General features: G+C 41.5%; 2 protein-coding genes across 8 annotated transcripts in view; both read right to left on the reverse strand.

Moving 5' to 3' along the window:
- Positions 1–1,311: 1,311 nt before the first annotated feature.
- Positions 1,312–11,719, reverse strand: LOC142996405 (complement decay-accelerating factor). 7 transcript variants are annotated; one of them, XM_076147388.1, is made up of 13 exons: positions 11,550–11,719; positions 10,730–10,915; positions 10,518–10,623; positions 8,979–9,049; positions 8,677–8,859; positions 7,648–7,701; positions 7,400–7,543; positions 7,159–7,236; positions 6,322–6,357; positions 6,207–6,248; positions 6,068–6,116; positions 5,238–5,313; positions 1,312–5,056 (listed from the first exon to the last, which is right to left on the reverse strand). In XM_076147388.1, the coding sequence occupies exons 1-12, from the start codon at positions 11,629–11,631 to the stop codon at positions 5,256–5,258; spliced, it is 1,089 nt and encodes a 362-aa protein (XP_076003503.1). In that variant the 5' UTR covers positions 11,632–11,719; the 3' UTR covers positions 1,312–5,056; positions 5,238–5,255. The 7 variants fall into 7 exon arrangements, with proteins under 7 accessions (XP_076003503.1, XP_076003504.1, XP_076003506.1 ...); XM_076147389.1 differs by lacking the exon at positions 7,159–7,236; XM_076147391.1 differs by lacking the exon at positions 7,159–7,236 and having other exon boundaries at positions 1,313–5,056; positions 7,400–7,498.
- A 3,071-nt stretch (positions 11,720–14,790) lies between these two features.
- Positions 14,791–24,999, reverse strand: part of magi3b (membrane associated guanylate kinase, WW and PDZ domain containing 3b) — a 99,893-nt gene continuing 89,684 nt past the window's right edge. Inside the window, exons 11-21 of the mRNA XM_076147313.1 lie at positions 23,976–24,007; positions 23,136–23,301; positions 22,933–23,027; positions 22,585–22,792; positions 22,018–22,200; positions 21,728–21,913; positions 21,474–21,570; positions 20,943–21,048; positions 20,398–20,535; positions 19,337–19,475; positions 14,791–18,451 (exon numbers count right to left, since the gene is read on the reverse strand). Of these exons, the coding sequence (XP_076003428.1) occupies positions 17,379–18,451; positions 19,337–19,475; positions 20,398–20,535; positions 20,943–21,048; positions 21,474–21,570; positions 21,728–21,913; positions 22,018–22,200; positions 22,585–22,792; positions 22,933–23,027; positions 23,136–23,301; positions 23,976–24,007 (2,423 nt within the window). The 3' untranslated portion in view covers positions 14,791–17,378. The remainder of the gene's footprint in view (positions 18,452–19,336; positions 19,476–20,397; positions 20,536–20,942; positions 21,049–21,473; positions 21,571–21,727; positions 21,914–22,017; positions 22,201–22,584; positions 22,793–22,932; positions 23,028–23,135; positions 23,302–23,975; positions 24,008–24,999) is intronic.

Consider the following 24,999-nt stretch of genomic DNA (forward strand, 5'->3'; position numbering starts at 1 on the left):
ATTGGCTGCATTGACAATGGATGTTCTACGGCTGTACAGAATAGATTTGTGATGTTTTGTCTCTTAGTACGTCATGTCCATAGTTAGAGTGTAACTATATTTATTGTTTTGTCTGGATTCCACTGCAGTGACCACAATGACTCTTAAGAACCCGACTCCTGCTCCTGGTGGTGAAACTTCAAACATGAGCGAGCCTAAACACGTCCTGCTTCTCTTTCTGCCTCTGAGTGAAATCACTTACAGGCCAAACTCACCTTTAGCTTCATTTAACCCATCCGAGAGAATCAAAGAAAACTATTATCTTCTCACATCTTGACCCTGAAACGTATTCTTACAGCTGTTCAAATAGCTAAACAGACCCAGCCGCATGTGTACACTAAGTTCTCCTCTTTCTAATGAGTTCACACTGACTGCTGACCTTCTCTCACAACTGTGGTAGCACAAAGCAAAGCTTATAATTCATAAAAAGCCTTCAATACCCAAAGGCATGAAAGGCAGAGAAACCTTCACCTCCTCACATTTTTATCTCCGGCCTCTGCAAGCAGCCAGCACAGCAAACAGTAAAGGATCAAGACCGAGCAGAGTGTTGGTGTTGCCATATCAACAGCAGACACGACCAGATACATCAGTCAACCGCGACCGTCCTTTCATTTGTGAATGAGTGTGAGTCAGAGGAAGGGAGTGTCTCAGTTTGACACTGCATCTGGTTTGGTTCTGACCTGTGCTTTATTATGATGTGGTGACTAGTCTCTTTGGTTGTGTAATATTACTTCTAGGCCTTTCCTTTAACCTCAGCAGATGTGGGAGGAATACTCACCATTTTAAATTACATATCAGTGATAGTTGGGACGTTTCATTGGAATCTGACTCACTCTACCTTTTAATTTTCCTTTTGTGGTTTGGTCAACAGGGACGTTTAGTGAATATTGCATTTGTTTGGAGGTTTGGGGGGCATAAAGGCTCAAACCAAGTTCATATTCAACATCATACAAAAGCTGAACTGGTGAAGTTATGAAGATGTTTTAACTCAATTAGATTTGGGAGTCGGCTGCTGTAAGTCCTTACACAAAGAAAGTGCTGCAGTATTATGAGCTTGTACGTGTTTACTTTAGAGATCTCTGGCACATTGATGGCATGTTCTTCACACTAAACATCTGCTTCTGCTAAAGTGTTGAGACCTCTGTGGGAAACCATTTACATCTTGTTTGTCTTAAGCTTGAAGACGTCCGTCCGCTGTTTCCTTAAGAGCCCATTCATGGAACACTTAAGCTGATCGCCACAAGCATGTGTTCTATTTCCCATTATGCCATAAACCACACTGACATAGTGTTCCGTTTCTTCATCTTTAATAATGCTTCATGTCCAAACTTGATTCAATGACATACAAGAAGGGTAAGAACACCTGGAAGTGCAACAAGCTACTGATTAACAAACTGGTCTCATGGGGATACCTTGTGACTTGAGTCTCAGACAGAAAGTACTTCTTTTGTTTATGAAATTATGATTCAAAGCCCTTTGGATTTAACTCTGCGTGACAGACAAAAACAGCTATTTTTGTTAGTTCCTAAAAAGTGGACATTTGAGAAGGAAAGTGCTCTGACAGTGATGATGTGAATGGGTGTGGCATTGCTGATACACTCTGGAAAAACAGAAGAGGAGGAGGAGGAGGAGGAGGAGGAATCAATGGAAAATAGTACCAGGGAGTACAACTAGCAGATATCCTGTTGTCACTCAGACCTTATCAGATCACTTCCTGTGCTCCGGTCACACGTTTTTCCCCCCCAGACAGGGGACCAGAAACTCCCGTCACTTGTGTTACAGGAATATGAAAAATGGCCTCACAGTTAGCTCTACTTTTACAGCCAAGTGATCTTTGTGTGTGTGTGCGTGCGTGCGTGCGTGCGTGCGTGCGTGCGTGCGTGCGTGCGTGCGTGCGTGCGTGCGTGCGTGCGTGCGTGCGTGCGTGCGTGCGTGCGTGCGTGCGTGCGTGCGTGTGTGTGTGTGGGAGTAGAGGACAGTGTGTGTGTATGAGGCTGATGTAGTACTGTGACCTTCACCCTATAACCTGAGGGTCACATGTTCGAGCTGCCATCCATCAGACGTTATCAGACGTTTTTAAGGTGTTGCTGAAAATATGTGACACTATTGTCCATTCTAGTGATAAACTATCGGGCCAAATAACTGAAAAAATTCATTTCTATTTCCTCTTCCTAAGATTTTCCAAACACATGGCACCTCGCCAGGGCAAATCAGTATCATCATAAGGACAGAAGACAGAAGGAAAAGGTAAGAATGTTATCCAATATGATTCTCCAAGTCTTTCCCAATCTTAAATAGAGCACAAATCATGGGGGTTTAAAAGTCCAACAACTCACCTCTCTGTCAGAGAACTACCCACAGTGTGTCACAATCTTTATTCCTTCTGGTTTCTATGAACTTCATGTTTGGATGGAACATTGCACAGTGCAGAAGAATGTTATTTCTGTCACATCTCCTGTCTGATTTATGAGCTGCTCACTTATCAAGCAACATAGCAACCGTATAGTTTCCTTCGAGAAAACGTTTGGTTCGCTGGTTTTGGTTTATGTTGTTGATTTAACTAGCCAAGTAGTTTCTGCTACATAGGAGAGACATTAAATGTCTTAAATCATCCCTGATGAAGGTGAGTGAAAGTTGAAACGCGTTTTTTTTCAATTAAAACTCCTTCCAAAAGTTCTTTTTCCCCTCTCATACTTGATCTACGTGATTTAATCTTGTAGACTTGTCTCTCATTTTAGTTTGAGATGGTGACAAGACTTTAGCTACATTATTAGATTTTCCTTCACTTAATTTCAGTGTCTTGTTATTTATTGGATTTATGATTAAAACTGCTTACACATGTTCAATAGCACAATTTGCTCAGATCTCTTGCCCTGGTTTTCGCAAGACCAATGTTCGGAGCATTTTAGGAGGATAAGAATTGCTCTTATCGTCCTACATAACAAAGCACATAAACCCTGTGGAACAGACAGACAGACAGACGGTCAGGCAGACAGACGGACAGGCAGACTGACGGACAGGCAGACTGAAGAGAGACACCATGTGTCTGCTCTTCACTGTAAATATTCTGGAGAATCCCATCAGTGAATGCTCCAATCAGTATTGGCGCAGGATGAGTCACAGCTTGAGCTTGACTGTACTGATCCAGTTGTGATCAAACATGATTTTTTTTTCCTATCCTGTGTTTATGCTGAACGGTAAGGATCCCACCTCGTCCTCCTGAGCCACCTCTTCTCCCTCAGGGCCTCATTAATGCACAGTGAGAGGATTTGTCTTTTACAAATGTTCTATTCTCTCTGGGAGAGCCTGAGGGTCACATGAAGAAGACCTCTGTTCATGTTTACACTACATGAAGAACACTGAATGTGTCCACGGGTGAACAAGATGGAAGAAACAACTTATCTCAAATAACCAAAACAACTCCTGGATGTTTAACAAGAGTCCAGGGACAACGTTGAACACTTTTGCAGAAATGCAAAAAAGGCAAATAGAACCTGATTTAGAGCTTCTTCAGTGTCTCAGGCCCTGAATGCTTTACAACCAGAGAACCATTGTATCAAGAAGGTTTAAGGAGAATGTTTAAGGAGCAATCTGTCAACTGAAGTCGAATAGAAGTTGGATCACGAAGGAAAATGACGGAAAATACACAAGTGAATAACTAAAAAGAAGGAAAAAAAGAAATTGGAAAAGAAACGTAGTGGTTCATGTTAATGAATAGGAGCAGTTGGGGAGGCAGTCGCCCAAAACTCTGCAGGGTCCACATTTAATGTTTGGTTTCACATAGGATCACATACTTATACCAGCCTGGGTTATGAATGATTCAACTATCTGCTCAATGAAGTCATGAGGAGTTTGTTTGTTGTTAAGCAATCACAGAGGTCCAACATATTTAACTTATCTGTATTCATTTAGACAGGAGAAGTTATACATTTATATACAGTGACTTCATCTGGAGGAATCTGCAGGTGTGTTTCTAATCTAGAGATAAAAGGCAAAGTCCATGTGTCTGCACAGAAACAGGCCAGGACACAATGGAAGTGCTTTTTTATTTGATATTGGGGTTTTCTCTGCTGCTCCACGCTCAGAGCTGTGAATGTGTTCATTGAGCTTCTGCACTATGCAGCACATAAAACACTGCTGCTGTCAGAAGTGAACAAAGCTTCAGTTTGTGAACATGAACGATGGGGTTTCCCGTTCATATGTTTTGGAAATAATTTCATGTTTCCTCTCCTTTCATCTTAGAAAGTTTATAAAATAGTTAGTGTTCAATCCCACATTGACTGAAAGATTCATCTCCATTAATACACATCACATAAAAGGAAATTAAGTTTGTTCACCCAACACTGCCTCCTAAGTGAGTCAATGTTGGTTTGTATACTTCCACCTGTAACGGCTGCAGGTTCCTGTCTCACTCTATTCTCTCATAAATAGAAGGTTTACTGTTTTTTCATATTTAGCTCCCACAGCTAATCCAGAACAATAGACAATGATGAGAAGAGAGACAGCAGGCGAAGAATGCAGTAGATTGTATCTGCATCAGCCTCCTCAGTCTGCACACTGAATAAAGCACTTTGTGCACCGCTGACTCTCTTTCATTGTTTTAAGACAACAGCACATTAAGCAAATAGGACTGCAAACTACAAACAACTTTTACAATACTTGATGTCAGTGTGATTACTCCAGTTTAAACATAAACATAAAAATAAAATAAAAATAAAAATAAAAATAAAAAACATAAATAAAGGTAGAAAATAAAAATAATCTAGTCACAGGAAATATTTACAATATGTGATACAATAATGTGGGGTACGAAAGAGAACATTACAAAAAGTGGATATATATATATATATTTCTGTATAAATTATAATCATTTTGCCATCTGAAGTGCGTTAACATTTAAATAAGGTGACTTTGTCCCCGTCCACCCAGAGAGAGACGATGCTACATAAGAACACTCGCTTGCCGTCCTCGGGTCACTGATGCTCTCTAGCAGAGAGGCGCCGTTCCATTTGGAGAGCTGATGTCAACAGAAATGAAGGGAGAATAGTTTAGGTTTAGGGATTCAAAATAAAGGTTTATCTACCTTCACTTATGATATGAAGAGTTATTTATGAATACTACAATGCTTCAGTGATAGTTTTTGAGATATATTTTGATTGTTGAGTTTCTCATAATAGTAGGCAGGAAAGGACAGATACCTTGGTCAGACAGCCAATCTAAAGACTTTGGAATTGTAATAACTCCGGCTTCAGGTCTTCTCTGGTGTCATATGAGCTATGATGTCATCAGATAAGGAATTTGTGTCAGAATCATTCAGTTACCAGTTATGTTAATGTGTTATTTTATTAGTTGGCCAAATGGCAATTTTCCCATTTTGTTGCATTCTTAATCAAGTAGCATCTGTTAGTCTGTTCTGCCTCGAAAGAGCAAAGAGTTTTTGGAAAGAAAGCGTTTCAGTTTTGGCTCAGTTTAGTATCTGAAGCTTCCATATGTTCACACATGGCCACAGATAAATGTTTTTCCACAGAGCTTGTCGCTTTATCTTCACTACACACTAACTTCAGAGGAACAGAAGGTAGTTTTACACGGAAGAGTGTGAATATTTACACCCTCCTCTATGTTTCTGCAGGTTGGGACAAATTGTACTCCAGTGTTAATTTCATCCCCATTCTTGCCTCAAACGGTTTGTGTTTTTCCTGAAGCCGATATACATGTCGGAGCTTCGTATGAAAGGATTTCCTGCTGACTTCCCCCATTCCTGAGCACAAGTCTGCAAACAGGGGCATCTAGATTTCCATAAACAGCTCAAAAACATCAAAGATGCGTTTGATGCTGCACTGTAGATTGTTTTTGTTTAGAGAAACGAGAGTTAGATATGAGTGTTCCTCTATGTTAGATAGTTTATATATAAAAAAGAATATAAGGCATTAGGATGAAAAGAAGAGTCAGCACTGACAGAGAGAGAGAAACAAAAAGATGTAAATCTAGCCAGCAGCCACGCAGTGAAGCCGTCAGTATGGAGTCTCACCCTTTCCTCTTCAGAAGACACTTTATAATGACGGCAACTATAACTACGACTGTGGACAGAAGAACAAGGAAAAGACCTATTGTCGTATTTTGACCACAATACACAGTTGGAGTGACTTTGAGAGAAAGGAATCTGTTACCTATGAATACTGTTATCACACCGCCGATGACGTGCACGTATCCTGAAGGACACAACAACATGTAATAAAGCACAGATAATCCTTCATGCAAATATCTAGGGATTTACTGACTCACCGACATCCGTGTTAGTGTCAACATCCACATTCCTCCCTGCAAGTGTTCAACAGTTGTATTAGTGCAGAGCAGGCGGCATGTGGAACCCAACGGGGCTGATTGAGGAACTTTATCAACGCAAACCAAGCAGGAGCTCATTTGTCAGGCAAGAGGGGGATTTTGTGACGATGCTAGACGAAAGTAGGAAACAGCACTAATGCACTACCTTCAGTTTCTAAGGTTCTAAAAGCTCATAAAAAGTTGAATACATTCACTTAGACAGCCACAAACAAACAAAGGCCAAACTGTCAATTCAATCAATTCAAACTCATTTCAAGCAAAGCACATCTGAGGAAATGAAACAGATTTCAACTGCAATCATGTTGTCTTTCTTCTCCTACATGGTTTTGTGTATTCAAGTGTAGCACAGGAATTATTGTGCTTTCCTACTGTGTTGCCCTAGTATCATTGTGATCTCCAGACCTTTGCTTTCCTTATACGGTCAGATTTAAAGACCAGATGAGTTCAGTCTAGAACAAATCAATTCTTGTCTGTCTGCTCTGTCTCAAGGTTTGTCTGTTTGTCTGTCCGTCACTGATGGATTAAAGGAAACTTTGTTGACTAGCGGGGCTTGGGTCAGGACACAAATACAGATGGGGACCAAAGGTTCTGTAACACATTGTTGACAATTCGGTGCATTTCTTAGAGTTACAGAATGCGTATCCTCTGATGGACAAGCCATTGATCCAGTTCTGCTGGAGCAAAACATGAAATCAGAGAAGTGTCTGCCTCTAAGTGTATTATTATCATTATATCTGATCTCTTTATGCACTGAAATGTCACAAAATCTTTCTCTACCTCGACCAGGAGGTGAAGCAGTGGCTGTTTTACCGGTTGTAGTAATTTTATCCTCAGCTGTCACAACGTCTCTGCCACCTATGAAGAGAATGACCTCACTCATCTCCAGGACTACAGAATAAATGTGCCCAAGTGCCCAAGAAGCATGCAGCATGCACATCTCTTTCATGCAGCAGGTGCCTAAGACAGACATGACTTCCCCCATGCTGCTCACTCAGACTGAGGAGATGTTTCTCTGTACCTCTTGTTGAAGGCGAGTCAGCTGGTGTTGACCCGGTTGGGATCGTTTTATTCCTGTGAGTTGTGGCTGTGCCAGATGAATCTGTGGTTGTTGAGGCCTCTGCCAGAAGTAAATTTGTCACTGTAGTCAAAACACTTTTCCCACCTACAAATAGAAGTGTTCTTATACTGAAGGAAGGTAATGACAGTACCTTCATTCATTACAGTACATTCATTTCATTCATTTCTGTCAGTGAACTCTTTCTATACCTCGGACTGTAGGAGTTGGTGTTTTTGTGGTAACTGAATCTTCTGTTGTGCCACCTATGAATGAGAACACCACAATAATTTCTGCTAAGGTTAATGACAAGGACACATGATGAGGTTCCTCAGCCATTTCTGCATGCAAATACATTTCTCCAGTCATGCAAAACACAGAGTCTCCAACAATGTGGAAGAAATGTATTAGTAACAGTATTCTGAATGGTGATGAATCATTCATTTCCTTCACACTCTGGCTCACTCTTGCCTTTTCAATGTGAACTCAGTGTGTTCTCACTTTATGGTCAAATATAATCAATGATGTTTTAGAAAGACACCATAATAATAATAATAATAATCATAATATGTTAATACACTGTTACCCTGTTGACGACAGTTAGTAAAGAAATGACAGAAGTGACAGCGCAGAAAGATTTTGAAGAAGACGCTAGAATACGAGAGATGATCAAGCACTGTGTTCAATACTGAGTGACAGCTTAGCGAGCCTTTATGTGATGTACTCCTTTGGTATCAAAAATGAAATTTCCTTGTGTACCATAGCATGAAACACTGATGACCACTATTTAAAGCAAACACTGAGATTTCAGATTGATTATTATTACCTTACAGACAGACATTGTTTTCATTTACAATACTAAATATAAATGATCTTACATCGCCTTGTAACTGCAATTCTGAGAGTATGCTGAAATTTGTTTTTTGGATTTATATCCTCCTCATTCCTATACCGTAATATAGTAGAGAGCATGTGTGTGTGTGTCAAACTTGAGGTTGAAATCTAAGGGAGCACATTGTAAACCAACCAGGTCCTGATCTGCCATATACACTGTCATACGGTAATGTGCGTATGTGTATGACATCATGACAATGTAATGATGTCATGACAATGTAATGATGTCATGACAATGTAATGACATCATTACATGAATGAAATGAAACAACCTCAGCCTCAACCTTTCATGGAGTAAGCAGCTGACATACAGAGTTCACACACACAGGTGTTTGCAGTGGACTTACCTGCACATGCTGGAGGCTGGGAGCTGTATTCACCATGTTCATTGCACACAAGAATATCATTCCCACTGAGGGTGAATCCTTCATCACAGAAGTACTTTATGACAGCTCTGTATTCTGGGAAAGCATCTGAATCCCATGAGGTTCTGCCATTGGTCACTTCATCAGGTTTATCACAAGTTACAACTAATGGATGAGATGAATACAAACAGGTGTTATTTAATATTGGAACACATACTGCATCAAACAATAGTTTCATTACTTCTAGTTGTGGCATCATGCGATACAAAAAGAGAGAAATGCACCTTTGCACTTGGGTCTCCCACTCCAGCCTGTTGCAAAGCAGCTTTGGTAGGCTGTTCCAGTGAGATCGTAGCTGTAAGGATAGGAAAGGATTAAGTTGCACTGTTTATTTGAGGGAGTTCTGATAATAGATTGATGAAGCCATGACTTTGTAATGCAATATAAAGGAAATAAATAAAAATGAAGTCACTCCAAGGACCTTCATTCATCTGCATTCTTAGAGTGTTAAGTCAAGAACAGGCATGTAACAACTTTATCCCAAAGCTGGAAACAAGCCTAAGTGTCTAATATATGATAACATGAAGCTTCAATCCCTGTGTGTTGGTCTGTGGACTACTTTCTGTCAAACAGTTGATACACACTTCATTGATTTGTTTTCAGAAAATGAACATTGTCTCAAACACAACTACTCGTCTCCACACGTTTACACGCTGCTTCATTGCTTCATGCCTCTTCTTAATTTAAACCTGCATTAATAAATAAAGTAAACCTTTACTCTATAGAAATATACAGTATATGATGATTTATATACAGCCTTATCCACTGTCATTGACCCCAAGCTGCCCCTTCTGGCAGTGGAACGCAGCTGTTTCCTTTAAATAAGCTCTGATGAGACAAGCGGATGCCGCCGGCCCAACACCAAACCTCAGGCAGACAAAATTAACAACTAGCTGGTGAGCAAATTTGAGCATTAATTACCTAAAAAGCAGATATTACACCATGGAGGTGGTGGAGAGCAAAGCAGTTACAACGAGAGTGGACCTGTATTCATCATATGGACGGGAACATGACTTTATAATGCCAACATATGTCGGCACAGGTGTCGTCAATCACCAAGGCTCCACTTTGAATGACGCAACAAAAAACCCATGTTGGGATGAAGCGCAGGACAAATGCAACTGAAAGCAGAAGACTGGAGGTCGGTCAGGTCTGAGGAAGGCGCATGAATATGTTGGAATGTAAGACAACGCCTCTACCAACTTCACAAAGGCAATTCCTGCCAAATGCACACTTCACTGTTTCATTTCTTTCTTGCTCTTTTGGGTTGATTGCAAACAAATGTACCGCAATCTGATATCAACCGAACCAAGAGCATTCATCAGCCTAAATATGTTAATGTAAACACGTGCAAGGGTCCGACTGAAACCTCCATCAGTCTGTGTGTAGTTTGGTTAAAGGAGTTGGTCCAAGCTGATACTGGCTGGATTACTTGTGATGCAAACACACTTATCACTACATAACTCACAATCAGAGCTTTCGCAACATTTTGCATCACTTCCTGACTCCACGATGCTTCCAACGCCCTGTTCAGTGTTTGCAATGAAACCAGCTGCTTCTCCTCCATCAGTGGGCTAAGACACCATGTCACTCAAACGCAAACAGTTTGCAGAGAAACTGGCCCTCCTCTGGCACAGACACACTGCTGTTTACATGTCTCCAGAATAGACGGACCAGCGGGATTAGAAACGGACTACGATTATGATCATGAACCCAGATGAGACGAACAAGAAGAAGACATGGAAGCAATATTTGATACTTACCCTTTGTCACAAATCGCCTTTACTGTGGCACCAAACAGGGTTCCTTCTGAAGCCCTGATCTCATGGCTCATATGCGCCTGAGCTCTGGGGGGACCACAGTCTCTCTCTGCAAAGCAAACAAACAAACAAACAAACAAGGCAGACGCATCATCGTTGGATGCTTCTTTAGTGAGAGCGGACGAGTGTCTTTAAAGCTGTGATGAAGGTCTCACTCTTGCATCTGAGATCTGCCTGGGTCCAGGTTCCATCCAGGCACGTGACGGTCCCAGAGCCATCTTCTATGACGTATCCATGCCCGCACTCAAACGTGACCTCTATGCCATCTGGGAAGTCATTTATCATGAGCGCTTTGTCCGTTAACACCACGGTGTTGGTCCCCTGAGGAGGAGGACAGGCCGCTGGAGGAAGAGGAGGGACGACAGCATGAAACCAACCTAGGCTATAAATACACTAAACCTGAAAGAGTGCAAGGTGATGTTTTATACGAAGGAATGAGGACACAAATGAGGACACTGGGTCAATGATATATACAGTGATGGAGTGAGGCACAAAGAGGCTGTTTCCTTATTTTCTTAACTTGCCTGAGTGTCTAAGTTGTGTGGTTGTCAGCACACAGTCTATAGTGATACTGTTGAAATAAAGATAAAATACATGTAGTTGTTTATTAATCTGGTATGACAGTTGAATGATATTGATTTTAAATAAATAGTTGGATAAGTTTTCTATAGTTTGTGATGATGGATGTTACAGACTGACACACTGAAGCAGAATGTTAGACTTTTGTTTATGCGATATTCAATAATAAAGTTTATTCGGCATCATATGAAGTCATTTTCATACACACAAAAACATGTTTTAATTTGAGTTTACGGTGACCTAAAACTTGCCGTATTCTTACTTTAAGTTTAAAATTTAATCTTGGTGAGATGATCAAATAGTCGTTATCATTTATAAACGCTGGTATTTAAGTGAAATGTAATTACGCATCTTATTTGTTTGGTTCTTTCCTTGTTATTAAACAGTTTGACTGACCTGCTGCTGTCTGGATGAAGAGGCAGATGATCAGCACACTTCGGCTCATTCTCCCTGTAAAGGTGTCCAGTAAATGTCCCATAGCGGCTCAGAACACAGTCCAGATTCAGGCGAGTTGCCGGTTCGAGTCCTAACAATGAGCGGAGAGTTGACAGGCTCAGAGACTGACTCTCCTCCAACGCGCCCCATGGTTTTATATGCGTTATCAAGTTCGCAAGTATAACCGGATATAAGCTCTATTACCTTTCATAGTAAAAGCAGACAACGTCCCCATTTTTGGAACTACTCGAGTTGAAACTGCGGCTACACACATATTAATGTCAACATTGAAAAGACTTCAGCAGCATTTGAGTTAAATCTGCACTATAATATGAGATCTACTCAACAAATAGAACAATAGAAGACAATAGAAACCGGCATTCTAATCCGTCTTATTTTGAAATAAGCATTAATGAAGCTTCTATTTAAAAACGAACTTGACAATTTAACTACAGTATCCTAGCGTCATAATCCAGACAGAATTGAAAACAGACACAGTCAACCTAAACAGGTTGTGCACTTCACAGTTGAATACCTCAGCATTAATGGGATTTTAAGTCGATGTGAAGAGAAAATAACTCAAATCTCAGAGTATCTCAGGGTGCACACGGGTCAGAGTGAGTGGAGGAGTCTGGACTGAGGCATGAGGCAGAGACATCGCCTGAAGTGATACAAGGAAAAAGGGAACTTTATGGGTGTGACCAGAAGAACGAACGAGAGAGAAAATCCCTACAGGGTGTTCCCTCCGACGAATGCGTCATCAAATATATGATGTCATTCTGTTTGAAGTCTGGTGGACACAACATAGCATGTGGAAGTAAACAGAGTGATGAACTCCATTTGCATTCAGAGGAACATACAGATATACAACAACATTAAACTAATCTGTGTGATAATAAGATCATATCATGAGAATTTAAATGATTTCATAAGGCACCTTGTAAATAAAATAAGATGCTTAACAGTGTTAAAACATTAAAGAAGAGGTCAAAGGACAACAACAACAAATAAGATACAGACACAGAGCTAAATATAAACAAAGGCAGGCTAAAAGTCAAACCAAGTGAATTAAAGTACCTCAGGGTGGATTGTGTGGCAGCACAGGTTGGTGATTCTGATGTTGCTCACAGTTTCACTCCACAACGAAGCGTCTTGAGTCATTTGTCTGGTTCAGGCTATTGTCATGGATACATTCCTGAGTTTACAGCAGAGAGGGAGGGCTGAGCGCCACTGCCTCACTGCCTCACTGCCTCACTGCCTCACACACACACACACACACACACACACACACACACACACACACACATACACACACAAACGCATGCACACTCTGGGGTCAATCCAACACGCTCCCTCCAACTCCCATTTTTAACCACGGGTTTGTCGAGAGGGGCCTCCGTCTGAAGCCTCCACCCAGCGTTGCCTTAGAAACCCAGACAGGCGATATTGAGAAACCTGGCAACAAAGAGGCAGCAAAAATTGGTGGAAAGGAAAGTTTCATTTTGAACGCCAGGGAACAGAAACATCAGGCGAACGTCAGATGATATTTTTGACGCTGCTCATCACAAAGGAAAAAAGGAAGGCAGGAGATCCAGATCTGGCTGGTTAGGGAAAAACTGAACGAGTGGAAATTAAAGGCCCCCAGTTGCTGTCAAACTGATGCAAAGGCAGTAAAACGTTACCTGTAAAAACTGTTTTCTGCCTCATGTCCTTGTAAGGAGCTCACAGGAATGAGCCGGTTTCCATTTCAGACCTTTGCTCACGTTAAAAGCCTCCATGAGCTCTCTGCTAGTCTGCTCCTCTTATCTCTCCAAACACTCTGTACACACCAACACCAAAGAATCCATCTGCTGCTGCTCGTATCAGATAGAAGGTGAAAGAAGTCAGCATCCAGACATGAATATCAGTCTCACTCTTGCTTAGGCCTTCCAACAATGTGAGGTCAATAGTAGGACTAATCTATATTCAACACATTTGATTAGCTTGGATTTCAATGTAAAATGATTTGATGCATATTTTAAAGATAGTGTTTCCTTTTACAGTTACTACATGATGAATGACCTGAGATGATTCTTTACTTCCTGTTCACAGTGGATAATAACCTTATGAGTGACATGATCAAAGCATTTTTCCTCTCCATGTTTCCTCTTGTTTGTCTCCTTATTATGAAGAAGACCCCATATTCAGCACAATGTCAAAAAATGATTGACAGAGGGAAGACTGTGTTTAAGCTCTCTGCAGCTACAGTAAATTGCAATGTGGCTATGTGCCACCTAGTGGCTACAACATATACTGCATAGACGTGACAGAGAGGAGATGAAACGATGCTATTATTACCAACAGAATCCACAATAACAATGACTTCAAAGGCTCACGGGTTCAAAGATAAGTTTGTCAACTCATCTGACATCAGAGGATTTAATCATTGATGTGTCTGTGCCTGAAAACAAAGAGTGAGATTAGTTTCATATCGCCGCCTTCTTTCATAAGCATATCGGTCATTTCGGTCACTTATGTGTAGTGTGTTTGCTTTGTGAAGACGTGTTGTGTTGGATGATTTATCCTTGGAGGCTACTTGTTACATTAATGCTCTATTTTTGGGAAAGCACCTGACAGTTCCAATATGTGAATGTCCATCTGTATGAATGGATGTTGTGCATTTCTATACATGTCACATCCATGAATAGACTTCTCTAAATCCATACTCATACAATCAATGCAATATTGCGCATTCAATGGCCTCCGTGTGTACAAGGTCACACTAAGTATGATTTCAATGCACAAAAACATGTGAATGACTAATCCTTGATTAATACCTTGGATTTTCCACTTGTTTCCATTATTTTCAGTGTAGTATGCAGTCATCATGTGCATGTTTCTTGCTCTATATGTAGTTCAACATGTAGAGTACAGTAAGAACACTACTTTAAATAGATTTAGTGTGTGTGCTCAGTCATGCCCACTTTTGAAATATGAACATTTAATGGAGTCTGAGCTTGGTGCTGGAATTGAAACATACTGTATCTTCTTCATGTGGTAATGTTCTCACTACACGAAGTCTGCTGCCAACTGGATAATAACTGTGGCTTATCGAGTATCTACAAGGCTGCCATGCAATTTATTACATTACATAAAATGACAGTTTTAAGGTCCGTTTTGTATTTGGACTGTACTTCAGTTTCAGTACAAGAGGCTCAGAGGGTGTTTTCAGTAAAACTTTATTTTTCAGTGCATGAACGGAACACCATGTCAAGGTCAAAGCCTATCCTTTCCAATTCATTTTTAAATATTTTCTCTCTTTTTTTACATAAAAAAATAATGGAGCAATTTTAGTTTACCTCTATTCTTTTTTCCCGAAAGAGCACTCAGCAATTATTTATAAAGATGCTGTACAATATACAAACATTTACATCTACTGGTCCTACATAATGTAGAAGATACCACAAGGATTTTAACTCTAATGAAGCAATGCAAGGCCACAGTATGATACAGAGATGAGATACAAAATGAGAGAAATAAAAAGGGGGAAATAATAGGTAAGACGTCATCTAAGTGTGGACCGGAGAGCCGCTCCCTGTATACGACACTCTGGGTTGGATTGACTCATTCAACCAACCAAACTATTGCACAAAGCTGACCACTGATTGGCTCATAGCTCACCCACTAGTGTCCTTTTAACCTGAAAACCCCCATTATACCGTCACAAACCAGCGTTCCTCAGAGTTCTGTGTCTGACTGGTGCCACCACAGGACATGAGTCATTTATATTGACTTTATCACACATTTGCTACCATACTGCCTCCCTGAGCTTATCTGAATATGTTGCAATGTATGCGCTTGTGTAAGCAGGTATGCTGAGTATATTTATATCTTCTTTTCTGAAATTATAAAGCAGAGGTTCCTAACAACAACAACAGATTCCAGAATATAATTATGAGACTGACGAGTGTGAGGTATGAAATGATGGACACAAATCAGTTCATCACAATTCTAAGTTAGAGGTTGGATTATTGAGGATGTTGTTTCCACCTGCTTTCATTGCTTGGTTGGTTGGTTGGTGGGCGTGTCCATTAGCAGGATCACTCACAAAGGTCTAAACTGATCTTGTCAAAACATTGTTCAAGGGTTTTGGTTGGGATGGTTTAAATAGTTTCTTAACATAATGTATGGCATTTCATTTTTTTGTCATTTTCTTCAACAGTAATATAAGACATATTATTCCCACAATAGAATATTAAAAGGTCTGGACATAATATAAATTTAAAACATATTTTCTTATGACCAATACAGAAATGTAGTCTGCTATCCATTTTAGAGCAGCAAAATCATTGTCTGGTCTTGTTTGGCCTTGGTGGAGGTATGCATGTAAATGGGTGCATTTCTAATAAACCTTGAAAACTATAAGATGTGATCTCTGCATGCCTCTTCAGCAGCAAAACCTCAGTGAAGCAAAATGTCACACAGTCTATCCTTCAAACTCCCCTGGTACATAGGAAGATAGAGCGGTACAAAGCAACTTAATCCACCACGAGGGACACAAATCAGAGATAGTACAACATTCTATCTAAATGCCATTCTAGCCTCTGACAATCAATCTTTTAGCAAAACAAACAGTGTTGTAAAAATAATAAAATGGCGATGCATCAATAGCAAGTCAACATCACAACTTAAATACAACTCTTAGTCATTCTGTAGTGCTACAAGGGCAGATGCAGTGCAATGGAATTCAATAGATAGTGTAAAGTTATATTCTGCAAAACATGACAAATTTCAAATATATATTATTTCACAATGAGACACATTTGGAGCAATTGCAAACATTTGGTAAATATACAGTAGCAGTTTGCACATTACCTATACATAGTATGAACTACAAAGAACCATGTAACTCCTACCACACTGGAGAGATAAAGCTCAGATAACATGGGGACAAATCATTGAAGTCTATATCAAAATGAGGAATGGTTTGGAACAGCTACATATACATATAGTATAGTCATCTATTATCTCAATAAATTACATACTGTCTTATCATACACATGGTAAACAAGATCTCAAACCACAAGTTTCTGGTCTTTTGTGATGATGTTGTTTAAGGTGAAACGTGTCTATAGCCATAGAACAGTCTAGAGTCTCCAGTGAATTGGATGCTTGCTGGATTGTATTCAAAAAATTCTGCCTGGTGTTCAGTATGAGAATTATAAAACAGAAACAGGATCATCCTCAGTGATGTGCAGGACACATGCAGTAAATCAAACATAAGGACCTGGCAGCATGCGGAAGTCAAAATATACCACAATGAGAGTGCAGACAACCGAGAGCAACATAAAGCAGCCACAGTTAGTGTCATCAGCAGGTGAGAGGTCAGAGCCTGTCTGCTGTTTTGCATATGGGATAATTGCATTGTAATGGGTGAAGCAATGTTAGTCGTTGCTGTTCCACAGGAGCTTCCCAGAATTGGCACATAATCACATTTCGTCATGTTGATCTGGCAAAGGCCCGAGCATGCCGCACATGCTGAAGTCCCACGTCAAAGATGCTGAAGCAGCAGCCAAGGCAGAGGGGAGCTGCTACATGCTAGAAAAGGAGCTCAGGACTTGCGAAAAAGACAAATCCAAATGTGGCCCAAAGATGGAAAAAGTGGCAAGATGTTGCACTTATGTCATACTCCTTTTCTTTTCTTTTTTTTTTTTTTTTCTAATGGAAGAACTAAAAAACAATACACTGATGATACTGTTAAATACTCCATGGCACAGCTCAAGTCTATAAGGGATTTAAAAACCATTCGTGTCAGAAAGGGTCATGAAGGACCTCTGCCTGGGACAGGATTCTGACCGAGCTGGGCACTTTCCAAGGACCCGGGCTAATAGGTCCCTTTGGGCTCTGTGGCGATCCTGGAAAATGGTTCACAGAGGCCACATTGTCTTCCTTCCCATTGTCCTCTTTGGAGTAGATAAATGTGTCTTGTCTTCCCTTTGCCTCTTTTGGGGAAACCACAGAGCCTTTTTTACGGCACATGTCTTTAATAGAGGACATTGTGTCTCTTTTGTTGATAGTCTCTTTGCTCGTGTTTCTGTCTTCTGTGGGTTTGCTCTTCCCATTAGCATCTCTCTGCCCAAAGTCTGCGCCTTTTGCTTTCTCGCTCTCTTTCACTTTCTCGCTCTCTTTCACTTCATGACAAGATGTCCTATGATGCCGCGTCTCCCCCTCCACCACCGCCACCGCCACCTTTTCTTGCTTAGGGCCAGTCCTGCTCCTTTCACCTCTTACGTCTGTCCCTTGTGTACGTCTTCTGATCTCAGGGTTCGCACCTTTGCAGTCCTTCTTCTCATCATCCATGCTCTCTCTGCTGGAAAAGTCATTTAATCTCAGGGTCGAAGACGCTCGCCGTACCTCTTGAAGAGATTTCCTCGTGTTTGCCGATCGTGTTTTCGTGTGAGACGGAGACGTCCTGCTGCTGCTCAGCGTGGCTCCCTGCGTCTGACTCTGAGTCCTGTGGGGATTGTGGGGGTGCTCTTTGGCTTTGGAAAATGTCTCCCCTGTTGTCTTTGGGCTGCTTAGCTCACCGGAGTCCTTAATGGGCCTCATCCTCTTGTAGAAGGTGTTCTGTTCAGGGGCGGTTGCAGGGAGCCTTTCTCCCTCCTTGTTTGCCCACTCGCCGCTCTCCTCCACTGAGCCTAAACCCCGGCTCTTCTGGGGCTTTTGGCCCTGTGAGGACACGTTGCTCCAGCTGGGAGAATGTTTCAGTTTTCTGGAGAAGGGAGAGTAAACAAAGACGGAAGGCCCAGTGGGATATGGAGAGGACAGGGGTGATGTATCAGAGAAAAATACCTCCCTGCTTCTGACTTTTTGATCGTGATGACCTATAAGGGAAGCACACATTTGTCATCCACGGTGACAGAAAGATCAGATACAGAATACCACACACAGGCTTTATTTGAAAGACTGACATTCAGAATAAGGAGGGGAAAATTATACTGTGGAGGTGAACAGAGGGAAGACAAAATTACCAAGGTAAAAGAGGAAAGGCCAGTAAAAGCAGAAGCTGTTAGTGTTGGTGCTCAGTGTAGTAGCACACAGTAGAAGTTGTACTACCTGCATCAGAAGCAAGAGAAGAGCCAAAAGGAAGCAGATGGTTAGAGCCAAAATAAATAAAATTGCATATAAAACAAAAACAATCAAACTACATAAAATAAAGCACATCCAAATCAATAAAGGTCACACTGCACAATAAGAAACAACCAAGAACCAAGAACCAAAATCATCCCAAGAGAAGATTAAAACAGATAAAGATAGATAAAAGATAAAATATTAACGTTTTTTGTTACAGTCTCAATCATGCTGTAGTTGAGGACATTATTATGAATCAATACTGTCTTATTCAACTGACTATGATGAAAAGAATAAACACTTTCTGCTTCTGCCTGAGGAACTCTTACTCAAATGTTGTGGAAATCAGAAAGCAACAGGCGACTTAACACACATTCTCCTACCTAAAATACGACATTCAGGCAGTGTTTCAAGATTCAGTGAAAGGGAAAGAAACAAGCTATCCAATTTCTTCTTTAATAAAACAGATTTGGTTTGGAATGCAAAGGTAAATAAAGGCTTTCCCTCGTACGTCACTGAAATTGGTTACCGGAGTTCTAGAGATAACTTTGACAGAGCAAAGACGAGCTGCTTTAATAAAATAAAATAAATAAATCAATCTCTGCATTCAAGTAGCATCTCCTTAAGCGTGTACATACCGCCATCTTGAGCGAGGCCGGCTCCAGGTCTGAGCAGCAGGGCCACTTTGCTTCCTCCAGCCTGGATCAGTTCAATGGCCCGTGTGTGGGAGATTCCACGAGCCGGTTCTCCATTAATCTCCACGATCTCATCTCCGACCTGTCGGCAGTGCAGAAAAGGCAATTATTAACAGCAATACACTTATCAATGCATAACACATCCTACTGTGCAGGATGGAGTAGACTTTCACACAGACGCAGCATTTATTAATGTAGATTTCATGCCTGGCACGGTCATGTAATACCCCGAGGTATCCTCTATTATTGGAGATGACAAAATAACCCAGGATAAAGCCTGTAAACATGTCTGTCTGTTAAGCTTTAATCAGTGTTGACACTCAGCTCCACCCTTGGAGAGGCATCGTCATGCCCAGATATCGGTGAAGAGGGCCTGGCATTCATTCCCACAAGGCCCTTTTCTTCATCCTAATAATAAAGTGTTAATGTAATCCCCATGGGAAATTCTAAATTAGCTGAAACCACAGCACACAGGGTCAGAGACGGCTCAACCTCCCCGCAGTTTGCAAGGATTCATTTCTCACTCAAGGACACTTGAGAGTGACAGATGCATGCTGACCCTGAGGCTTCAAACGGGTCCTCTGGTGTGAGGGACCTCTCATTAGTTCACTATGCTGCCATGTTGGCCCTATTTGCCCGGTAGTACTACTTCAATTACATTACAAAATGAATACAAAATGTGCAGACACATCACAGCTGCAGCCCTCTACAGCATTCATACCTCATTACTGTAACTGGCACTTGTTACAACATAATTCAGGCAGTCCATTCAGCTCACGGCAACAGAGTATATACACCCTCTGATGTTCTTTGCTTAAGCAAGTTGGATGATATTGTAGATATCCAATGGTTTGCACAACAGCTTCTCATTGTGTTGAGCAATGTTGAGTGTCTCTAAATGAGCTCAGACAAACATCCAGGGATTGTGTTTGTATTTGTGGCAAACGTGTGTGTGTGCTTCTAGCAACACAACATTGCAGTCCAATTTTTTAAAAACAACTCACGCGGATCCTTCCATCCAGCTGAGCAGGTCCGTCCTCAGCCAATCTCAGGATGTACAGGCCCATGTTGTACTCTGTGCCTCCTCGCATACTGAACCCAAAGCCCCTGAGCCCGCGCTCCAGCTCCACTGTCAGACAGCCCTGCAAGAGAAGGGAAGGTAACTCCACTGCACTGCACTGGAGCATGGCTGCATAAATACAGTTTACTACTATAAGAACATTTATATGAGCCACGCAACAACACAATGTTCATGCACAAAAATCATTTTAATGCTCAAAAATGCATCGGAAGAGGTCTTATTGAAGATGATACATTGGTTTCATCAGTGAAGCCTGTTGCTCAATCACATGAAGTAATTGATGAATGGCTTTGTTTGTCTCCTTATCAACCCAACATAGATTAATGGTGATGTAATGGGGGCGAGGTGTCATGCTGTGTAAGCGATGAATAAAGTGTATCGTACATTTCTACACTCCTACAGTCACAATGCAGCATATCCCAACAGAGCATCAGCATGTTTTGGAGAGAATGGAAACCTGATCCTCACCTGGTTGGGTCCTGTCACACACAGCGTTCCCTGCTCGCTAAGAGGAAGAGATTTGTGGTCAGACCAGTTGAGTCCCTCCTTTTTCTCCTCCAAATCTAGGTTATAACTAAAATGGACAACAGTGTTTTGTTAAATCTACAGATTCTCTCAGTAACATGTGCTGTGAAAGGCACACACTCAATGTCAAGTCATTATCTAAACATGAAACCTAAAATAATGTTGGTTGTTGGTGAAGTTAGCACAGGCAGGATTGCTGCATTATTATTCATGTCATCAAAACCACACTATTTTGTGTCGTGTTTGTTCCTGTTGCTTGAACAATTTTTTAACTATTTATGGCAGCAAGCTGGCAATTTCAAAAGCTTTTAGTCTCGGATTCATCAAACAGTTTCCACAAGAATTGCATCCCAGCGTAGACAAATACATCAGAAAGAGCTACAGTAATGATTCGGAAAACATGGGCACTGAGCAGTGATGGGAGATCAGCTTGGACTCTATTGAAGCAGTGTTGTTGTGAGAGCGCGTCCTTACCGCTCGTCCTGTAGCGCCGACCTTTGACAGATGGCCCGGTGCTGAAGGGCTGGACTCTGTTTGGCTGAACTGGCTCCAGATGGAGGGCCCTTGTATTCTGCAATGAATTTTAAGTGAGCAAACCAGTTAAAATGCCTACAAATAGAGAACGTCCACCTGTTTCATATTGTAAACATCCTTTCACTTTAACCCTATTAAAACATTTAAATATAGCAGGTGCATATAAACCTTTCCACATGCACGGAATTACTCACCATCCTCAGGAACAACAGTGAGAGTTACAACACTACCAGCCTCCTTGATAAGCTGAACGATGTCGTTGTGGGAAAGCTCTATGATGGAGCGTCCATTCACAGCTGAGATGCGATCTCCAACGTGCAGCAGGCCACAGCGGTCCGTGGGACTGCCCTCGATGATACGGCCAATCTTATGAGGGATGACTGCAAAGACAGATATGAAAACAGTCTTCCACTTGTGCTGCAAGTGAGAATACAAAAATATCTCACATATCACAGATGCAGGACCTCCAAAGGTGGAGTCTCACCTCCATGGGGGGGTCTGCTCTTGGAGGTGAGGATGACAAAGCCGAAGCCCTCGGTGTCTTTGCGGTGGAGTGTGATGTCAAAGGACTCATGGTCCAATGCGCTGGGCATTGGTAGGCGAGGTAGCTTGGGAGAACCGTTCACCAGCACTGGAGTCATGTTCAGAGCCTCCTCCTCTGTTGCATCTGTTATGGAAGCAGACAGATACTAATGCTTTAGAGAGATACATCAGATATACAGTACATGTTAATGCAGCTCATTTAAATATGGCAGGCATTTAAATATTAAGAGTCCTTCACTCCAGAGAGCCAATGATGCCCCTTGGGTGAGTGGTGAGCCATCGTCAAAAATTAAATAGCAAGTCAAGTTCTTTATGTTATCATCTGGATGATGGAGATTCTTTACTGACATACAGCAGCAAAGGATACATGACATGTTATTATTGTGTTATACCAATACCAACAAAGCATCCATCCATGTATTAAAATGAAAGCATTACACAATTACATTTAATTCAGTAAATGCATTTAATGTTCAAGTTCTGTAAGGTGTCTATATCCTGTCCTCACCTCTGTAGATCACCTTCCTGCGTACGGTCAGCATAACTTGACCATTCCGGGCAGCGTTGGTCATTAGATCCAGCACCTGCTTATGGGAACGACCTTTGACCATCACTCCATCGATGCCAATCAGCTCATCTCCAGCTCTCAGGCGACCATCCTTCTCTGCAGCTCCGTTGGCCACAATGGCCCCAATATACACCTGGGGGAAAACATTCTGATATACGGTCAGTCCACAGTCCATAACCCTTTCGTCCTTCTTAGGAAATAAGAAGGAAACAATGACAACATGCACATTATGTTAGAAGAGCTAAATGCATTTCTAGGGATTTCAAGGACAGAGTTACATGTACTTACTGGCTGCTCTGGACCTTCTCCTCCCAGAACACGGAATCCAAAACCAGTCTCAATGTCTCTCTTTAGATAAACATCAATGTCTTTGGTGTGAGGCTCTGTGGAAGAGAGACACTTGGTCACTACTAAACATTTACAAGAGCGAGATTTGAATTATACACTTGAAAAATCTGAAGTTGTGAAGACTTGATTTGATCCACACTTACGTCTGCTGTCCAGCAGGGCTTTGGACTTGAGGTACATTTCTGTGGAATCTCGTTTGGGGGAGTCGATGGAGCGCAGGGTGCTACTGTTGGAGTGGTAAGGCAAAGCCGGGGGAGCTGAGTCTGTTATACCATCCAAAGTCTCAGTGCTGGCTGTCATTTCCTGTCTCTGAAAACAAACACATGACCATCAACCCCACATGTTCCATGAAACATCACTTCAATTTACATTTAAATTGAATTAGAGCCCACATCCTTTGGTACTGCATTGCATGCTTTTATTGATAGACTGATTCAACCCATTATCCCCTTGCAAGTGGCTCAGGATCTACTGGTGATAAAATCCCTAAAGCTATAAAGGTCATTTTCACTGGATATCCGTTACAAAGACTATTTTCACTTTACATTCCTCATATTATTTTGATGGCTAAGCAATGGGGTTGGAATGTAATTTGAAATCCAAAGGAAAAGGCGTGATTTCCCTGTGGCCATGACAGGCCAATTCAGGCAGAAAGGCCAACGTCTATTATCTGAAACTGTTGTATTAATAATACCACCATATCTAAAGAGGCTCATCCATGCTTCATTAGCACTGCAATCCCATGACAATGGCCCGAAGAATACAAATACTGAAAGGAAGTAATTAAGACCATTTTTCAGAGCGCACAAAAGGAGGCGCAGAGAACATAATCAATATTCAAATGTATTGCTATCTTTTAATTTGATGCAACAGAGGCTTACTGCTTAAGCTGAAGGACAAAAACCTTTGAAATTAAATTGAAGGATAAGTCCCCTAAGGAGGTACAATAGAGAGGAAATAGGAAACAATATGTTTTTACTCACAGGCTTTAGACTCTTCACAGGGGATGTTTGACCTATAAGCAGAGATATAACAGGATGAGGTTAAGAACACAAGCAAGAGCTCCAGGATCACTGAACCACTGTCCACCAGGTGGCACTGCCTGTCAGACAGAGATCAGGCAGCAGGGAGCATAAAAATAACCTGGTGAAATGCTCTCAACTCAGGAAGGCGCATCGCTAAAGAATGCTCCATTAGGGAACATGCAAGTCCATGTGCGATTAAAGATAAATAGGGAAAGATACTGCATGTGCGTACGCAGGAGTGCTGACTACATGGAAGCCCAACGCAGAGCAGGAATGCCAATGAGATTATACATTATACATTCATGCACATAATTCAATGGCTGTTAATTCTCTTCCCACTCCATGTTCACTGCACAGTACAACCACATGCTTTACAGTCCGTTTGTTCCCTACACATCATCTCTTACAGGCCCCTCCCCTTTCCACATCTCCCTGGATTAATTAGATTTACAAACACTATAGAGCCTGACGGGCATATAGGGTGGACCCACACTTGGCCTGAGGAGGAGCTGCTCTTACAGGGAGAGGTGGCATCAAAGGGGCGTCTGCTTCCACATGAAAGGCATTAAATGATAAATAAGTAATAGTAATAAAAACAAAGGATGTTTGTACCTGAACCAGTCATTTTCTTACATTTGCTTTATTTAACTTGTTTCATGTGTGTTTCATGTGCACAGTACCGCCCATGCCGCATGCGCGCACACATACACACACACACACACACACACACACACACACACACACACACACAGAATAAAGCCAAAGGTCACTGTCTAATGAGTGTTAAATCTGGCATTAGCCCTCATTTGTGCAGGCTGGGTGACACTGAGCAAAGCATCACGCAGTGTGTGCATGCACATGGTGGTACATCAGTAAGAGTGAGAAGCGTGGGTGCTTAGAGGAGGGTTGGGGTGTGGCTACAGGGAGGAGGTCTGTGGGGGCCTTCCACACTCTATAGCCATTTAGCTACAGCTCTTAAGGG

Source organism: Genypterus blacodes, unplaced genomic scaffold (assembly GCF_046128005.1).
Source record: "Genypterus blacodes isolate CSIRO-AG114 ecotype Tasmania unplaced genomic scaffold, CSIRO-AGI_Gbla_v1 ptg000037l_1, whole genome shotgun sequence".
NCBI classification, from domain to species: Eukaryota; Metazoa; Chordata; class Actinopteri; order Ophidiiformes; family Ophidiidae; genus Genypterus; species Genypterus blacodes.